The sequence below is a fragment of the Herpailurus yagouaroundi genome, unplaced genomic scaffold (assembly GCF_014898765.1).
Source record: "Herpailurus yagouaroundi ecotype Mexico unplaced genomic scaffold, PumYag 139, whole genome shotgun sequence".
In the NCBI taxonomy this organism is placed as follows: domain Eukaryota; kingdom Metazoa; phylum Chordata; class Mammalia; order Carnivora; family Felidae; genus Herpailurus; species Herpailurus yagouaroundi.
In genome coordinates, this window is record NW_024412394.1 from 46,733,176 (window position 1) to 46,740,550 (window position 7,375).

Consider the following 7,375-nt stretch of genomic DNA (forward strand, 5'->3'; position numbering starts at 1 on the left):
AATTTTTAAAAAAAGAAAAAAGAAAAAAAAAAAGAAATCATACTACCTCCTAAGGAATTGCTAGTGATTATAAAACCATGTGCTATTTCCTTAACAAGGTAAAGGAACCAAGACAATTGAAGTTGGATCATTTCCTGAGTATGGCTATATCTTTTTCCCTTTCATGATCCCCAATGTAATCCCTGAAATTGCTCAGAGAATTCTACCTACCTGGTGCCCCCACCCCACTGACTCCCTGCCTATTCCATCACTGCTTTCCTCCTTCCTCTTTTACATTTCACTCACTCCAGAAATGCTCTCTGCCCCAATATAAAGTATATTGGGTGTAGCAGCAAAGAAAACAGTAAACAGTCCAGTTTAAAAAGACAATCTCTCATCCTAAAAAGAAAACAACCTTGACCCCACATCTCCCCCCATAGCTACCTTATTTCTCTGTTCCCCTTTTCAAAGGCAAAACTCTTGAAATACTTGTTCTTATCCAATCCTCTATTTCCTTTCTTCCCATTCTTTCTTGAAACTACCACATTCAGACTTTCATCTCCACCACTGCACCAAATGGGTCCTGTCAAGGTCATCAGTGTCATCCACATTGCCCAGCCCAATGATCAAGTCCTCGTCACCCACCACCTGTCAGCAGCACTTACACAGCTGAGTGCTCTTCATGCACTTTCTTCACTTGGTCTTGGGATTATCTCCATCATTCTCCTCCACCTCAAGAGCTATTCTCCTCTGTTTCACTGGTTCCTCCTTTCCTTCCTGACCTTTGATTAGTGAAAAGCTCCAAGGTGCAGTTCTCAGACTTGTTCAATCTGTAATTGCTCCCATGTCATCCCACCCAGTGATTCGAAAGACTGCGTTCCATATGGTGTTATGGAACAAACTTTAAGATATATGTTAAATGAAAAAAAGATAAAAGATGCAAAAGCTGGATGTGTGCAGGAATTTGGAGTGACTGACAACACAAGGATACAACACTCAACTTCTATTCTGAAAGGCCTGGGCACAAAATAAACCAGGGAGTCACATTAAAGAGCTGACAATATAGCCTCAACCAGTAATGTTTTTGCTAATTTAACTGAAGGCAGCTAAAAAGATGAATCAGGCATACATCCCACCCTCCAGAATGTATAGTCTTCTGGGGGGGAATGAAAAATAAATAGTGACAAAATAAGGAAGAAAATGATGTCACTGGAGAAATGACAGGATGTATGGAGGCTCAGATAAATAGAGAAGCTTTTAATTTTTTTTAACATTTATTTATTTACTTTGAAAGAGACAGAGAGAGCAGGGAGGGGCAGAGAGAGTGAGTCAGGGGAGGAATCCCAGTCAGAGTCTCTGCTGTCAGCAGAGCCCAATGCGGGGCTCAAACTCACGAATCCTGAGACCATGACCTGAACTGAAATCAAGGGATAACTGACTGAGCCACCCAGGCGCCCCTAGAGCAGCTTTTAAAAGCTTGATAAAGCTGAATTATTTGATTTTTGTTTTACTTGATGCTTTGAAAATAACATTTCCTAATTATCTCTATTATCAAACTAAAACTTCTGAAGTTTTCTGTCTCTTCTCCATGCTACTCTCCAAACTCTCAATCTTCTGATCAGAATGGAAAAGCCTTTTTATTTAGAACTGCTCTCCCAACAAACCTCAAGAACTCAAGAAAAACATAACTTAGGATTAATTTTTGCAGAAAAAAAAAGAACTTTCCTTCATTTAAAGAGAAAGGGGTTGGACAGAGAAATAAACACGTGGGACACAGGGGGAAATGTAGTGAGATTGCCCCAAGCTGATGATGGCTCAGCAACAACCCGGGTCTCCCTGATTCCAAAGCCCATATACTTTCAATGCTACAGCCTGTCTTAGATATAAATGTAAGTTTAAACTGATTATAAAAGAAGGGTAAATAACTAGTGGAGACGAAAACATTTAATTTACAAAAAGGAGGGGATTGTTGGCAGAACAAGTCCCATGGAAGAACTAGAGAAACATACGAATTTCAAAAAAGGGTACATCCACAGAAATGCTGTAGTAGCATAATGACAACAGAGAGGCAGAATGAATCTCATTTCACTGCAGAAAAATAAAGACTGTCTTAAAAACAACTGCCCCATTTTTGGTCTTTAGTGAAATCATTTTCTTTTACTTTCCATATCTAAAGGATAGATGGTAACTATCTCCCCGTCTCCTTGGGTTTTGCCCAATGGGCAGAAGCAATTAAATCCAGAGCCAGAGAGATCTCACCATGGCTGGAGACTTTTATTCCTGCCCCCTGACTTCCAGTCCCCATTCCACCCGAAGACTCCTACATACTCCACTCTCCATTTTACACATGCCTCACCTGTTCCTGTCCTCATTCTTTGCTAACATCATCGTGCCTGTTAAACCTAATCCGTATCAATCCATGCCCCTTCTTAAAACCGCAAAAATGTCAGTTTTCTTTGAAGTTTTCCTGGACCGAATCCCACAGAGACAAATTAGAGGATTTGATTGGCATTCTGACCAGCAGCCATTGGCTGTGAATATTCCTATGTTGATTTTGATTGTCTTGTTTTCATGAGTATACATTTATATTTGAGTTTACAGTAGCTCCCCCTTATCCCAGGAGATATATTCCAAGACTTCCAGTAAATGCCTGAAATTGCAGGTAGTACCAAATTCTGTATGTACTATGTTTTTTTTCCTATACTTACATACCTATGATAAAGTTTAATTTATCAGTTAGGTTTAGTAAAGATTAACAACAATAACTAATAGACAATAGAAGAATTATAACAATATACTATAATAACAGTTAATGTGGGGCACCTGGGCGGCTCGGTCGGTTAAGCGTCTTGACTTCAGCTCAGGTCATCATCTCACAGCTTGTGAGTTCCAGCCCCAAATCGGGCTCCGTGCTGACAGCTCCGAACCTGGAGCCCGCTTCAGGTTCTGTGTCACTCTCTCTCTCTGCCCCTCCCCCACTTGTGCTCTCTCAAAAATAAATAAACATTTTTTAAAAATGTTTTTAATTATGTGAATATGGTCTCTCAAAATATCTTACTGTGCTGTACTCACCTTTCTTGTGATGATGTGACATAAAATGCCTACGTGATGAGATGAAGTGAGGTGGATGACGCAGCCATCGTGACGTATTGTTAGGCTACTACTGACCTTCTGCTGATTCGTCAGAAAGAATCATTGGCTTGCAGACCGCGGTAACTGAAAGTGCGGAAGCGAAACTACAGATAAGGCGGACTCTCGTACTTTTTTAAAGTTCCTTACAATTATGCATTCAATAAATGTCAGTATCTCAGTGATTGCCCAGCTTAATCACAGCTATCCAGGAGACAGACAGATCATAGATGGTAGGTAGGTAGGTTGATCAATTGATCAACTAATAGATAGATAGATAGATAGATAGATACTAAAAGAACACAAATGTTAACCAAAACTAAACACATTTTTTAATGTACATTTCTTTGACCTTGATGATAATGCTATTTCACAATTTACCATATTACTCTGAGAACAATTTGCCATAAACATCAAAGTAGTATTATATGCTTTTTTTCTCTCTTTTCTCTAAAGAAATGCACAGTGGGATAGTAAAATGTCAGAAATAATTAGACAAAATTGCACAATTCCGTTGTGACATTAAAATATCTTTGGAGTTGAAATTTGTTATGGAACTTTAAAACTGGTTTCAGGGGCGCCTGGGTGGCGCAGTCGGTTAAGCGTCCGACTTCAGCCAGGTCAGGATCTCGCAGTCTGTGAGTTCGAGCCCGGTGTCGGGCTCTGGGCTGATGGCTCAGAGCCTGGAGCCTGTTTCCGATTCTGTGTCTCCCTTTCTCTCTGCCCCTCCCCCGTTCACGCTCTGTCTCTCTCTGTCCCAAAAATAAATAAACGTTGGAAAAAAAAAATTTTTTTTAATAAAACTGGTTTGAAATCTGCTTATTATAAACAATATAATTTTTTCTTTAATGTCCCTGAATTTCTAAAATATGATACAATGTGAATGTATGTTTCCAAATGTAAAGAAAAAAAACCTTTTACATATAAATGTTACATATTTATGAATAAATATAAATAAGAAAGTAATTCAGGTGGCAAGATAGACTTTAAAGTTGGTAATGTTTTCATGAGAAAGAGTTTGGGAACTTAACTTTTTAAGAAGTATCTTTTTGGTAGCTACACTTGTGGTTAGCACAGCATAAGGAATAAACTTGTGAATCACTATGTTGTACACCTGAAATTAATGTAACATTGTGTGTCAATTATAATTTTTAAAAGGTATCTTTTGAAGAATAAAAATAAACTTCAAACCCACAGATAAAAAAGGAAGTTATATCAAAAATATGTGTAAAGAGGGGCGCCTGGGTGGCGCAGTCGGTTAAGCGTCCGACTTCAGCCAGGTCACGATCTCGCGGTCCGTGAGTTCGAGCCCCGCGTCGGGCTCTGGGCTGATGGCTCAGAGCCTGGAGCCTGTTTCCGATTCTGTGTCTCCCTCTCTCTCTGCCCCTCCCCCGTTCATGCTCTGTCTCTCTCTGTCCCAAAAATAAATTAAAAACGTTGAAAAAAATTTAAAAAAAAAACAAAAATATGTGTAAAGAATTTACAAATACTGAAATATGATAATGTTTTCCAGAGGGGAAAAAATATGATTTTTCACTCATTAACCAGTAGCATACTATTTTCCAGGAACCCTCCATTCAGAAGAAATGCTGTGGTGCTTCCTTTTACCCCATACAAAATGGAACATAAGAAACTACAAAGATGAACAAACTACAATCTTCTTATAAATGAGAGGCACTGAAGTCTGAGCAGTTTCCAGCTGAGGGAAAATAACCAATAGCTTCTCCACAGTGTAGATCAAAGCAGGGAAAACATGAATATCACTAACTGTACCACAGAAGCCAGTGTGGCTGTGAGACCCAAGACCGTCACTGAGAAGATGCTCATTTCCATGACTCTGGTGACCATCACCACCCTGACCATGTTGTTGAATTTGGCCGTGATCATGGCCATCTGTACCACCAAGAAGCTCCACCAGCCTGCCAACTACCTGATCTGTTCTCTGGCCGTGACGGACCTCCTGGTGGCAGTGCTCGTCATGCCCCTGAGCATCATGTACATTGCCATGGAAAGCTGGAAACTAGGGTACTTCATCTGTGAGGTGTGGCTGAGTGTGGACATGACCTGCTGCACCTGCTCCATCCTCCATCTCTGTGTGATTGCCCTGGACAGGTACTGGGCCATCACCAATGCTATTGAATATGCCAGGAAGAGGACGGCCAAGAGGGCTGGGCTGATGATCCTCACTGTCTGGACCATCTCCATCTTCATCTCCATGCCCCCTCTGTTCTGGAGGAGCCACCGCCAGCTGAGCCCACGCCCTAGTCAGTGCACAATCCAGCATGACCATGTCATCTACACCATTTACTCCACACTGGGGGCATTTTATATCCCCTTGACTTTGATACTTATTCTGTATTACCGTATTTATCATGCAGCCAAGAGCCTTTACCAGAAAAGAGGATCAAGCCGGCACTTAAGCAACAGAAGCACAGATAGCCAAAATTCTTTTGCGAGTTGTAAACTTACACAGACTTTCTGTGTGTCTGATTTCTCCACCTCAGACCCTACCACAGAGTTTGAGAAGATCCACACCTCTATCAGGATCCCTTCCTTCGACAATGATCTAGATCACCCTGGAGAACGGCAGCAAATCTCTAGCACCAGGGAGCGCAAGGCAGCACGAATCCTAGGACTGATTTTGGGTGCATTCATTTTGTCATGGCTGCCATTTTTCATCAAAGAGTTGATTGTAGGTCTGAGCATCTATACAGTGTCCTCTGAAGTGGCTGATTTTTTGACGTGGCTCGGTTATGTTAATTCTCTGATCAACCCTCTGCTCTACACAAGTTTTAATGAAGACTTTAAGCTGGCTTTTAAAAAGCTCATTAAGTGCCGAGAACATACTTAGATTGCAAAAAGCCAAAAAGCATCACTTTTACCAGCCTTGTGAGTGGACAAGGGTAAGGGGTGCAACTTATCAATTTGTGAACATAGTTGGTTCAGGAAATTTTGTGAGGTAGTGTGGTCTTTTTGTTTGTTTTGTTCTGTTTTGTTTGAGGTTTGTTATTTGGTGTGCCGTTTTCTACCTCTGGTTTTATTGTGGTACATGATTTCAAATAAACATTATCATATAAAAACAGAAATTTCATAGAAATAATAATAAGGTGAAATAGTAACTACTTTTTTTAGCCATTTCAGTTAATCCTGCAATTAAAGAATGCCAAAATAAATCTTCATTTGCAGAATTTCTTATTACTTATAAATCAAATACCTGATAAGTTACCTTCATGTGGCATTAAACCTGGGGTCATGGCTCCATATTTGTGCAAATTTTAGTGGGAACTGCATGACTCCATAAAGCATTTTTTAAAAAGTGATGTGCTGCCATCTGCTTGCAGACCTGAACCAAAGTCATTTACTGTGACTACATCCTTTTAAGTGCAAATAGTACAGCTGATGTATCCTTTTTAGATCATGATTAAATACGCTTCCTCATTCTCTAAAGAGAACCTGGAATGAATCCTCTGCTTTCCTGGGTCTTTAACTATGAACATGAAACATAAACAAATACAAAATAACCTAAATATACTTCGGTCCATGTGTTGCTATACTACCTGACAGGCACACTGGACTTCCTCCTATTCGGAGAAGTGTCCCCCTAAGCCTCGCACACACTCCCTCATGCTGACAGGATTCAGGTGGGAGTACAAGCAGTTTCACAGGGTGGGGTGATCAAATGAAGGAATATATTATCTGAAGAACTGTGCTGGAGAATGCTACTCATTAAATTACCAGTGTGCACTTGGAAAAACAAAAGTTGAACATCTGTGCTTACACCCATCAAGGAGATGAGTGTGAAATTGTGACCCCTGGAACCTCTGTGGCTTCCATGCCAGACTGCACCCTGGGGCCAGGAGGCTACAGATGGGACCTGAGGCCACACGCACCTCTCCTCAGCTGGGGTGACTGCTCTAGTCACGAGGAGGAGCTTACCACTAAGTCACGAGTGATGACAGAAGGGAATGAAAGTTTGTAAATGCTTGTGCACTCTCAAGTCAGTGACTCCTCATCTCATCCACAGCTTCTCCTCATCTCTTCACCCTCCAAGGGTCATATCTCTTCTTGGTTTACAGAGAAGACCTGCATTTGCTCCCTCTCCACCTCCATGTTTTAGCCTTAAATCTAAGCTCTCTAACCTTTTCTGTAATCTTGCACCTCTCTCCTTTGCCCCCAACTTCTTTCCCCCATACCTCTCCTCCCTCACTTCCCCCCTCCCTACCTCCCATCCCTTCCTCTCCCCACTCTTCTTGAATCTCACCTTTTC

General features: G+C 41.0%; 1 protein-coding gene across 1 annotated transcript in view; it reads left to right on the top strand.

The window, feature by feature from the left end:
* HTR1E (5-hydroxytryptamine receptor 1E) overlaps positions 1-6,281 on the top strand; it is an 89,668-nt gene extending 83,387 nt beyond the window's left edge. The window contains exon 2 of the mRNA XM_040474103.1: positions 4,675-6,281. Coding sequence (XP_040330037.1) covers positions 4,862-5,959 — 1,098 coding nt within the window. The 5' untranslated portion in view covers positions 4,675-4,861 and the 3' untranslated portion in view covers positions 5,960-6,281. The remainder of the gene's footprint in view (positions 1-4,674) is intronic.
* The last annotated feature ends 1,094 nt before the right edge of the window (positions 6,282-7,375 follow it).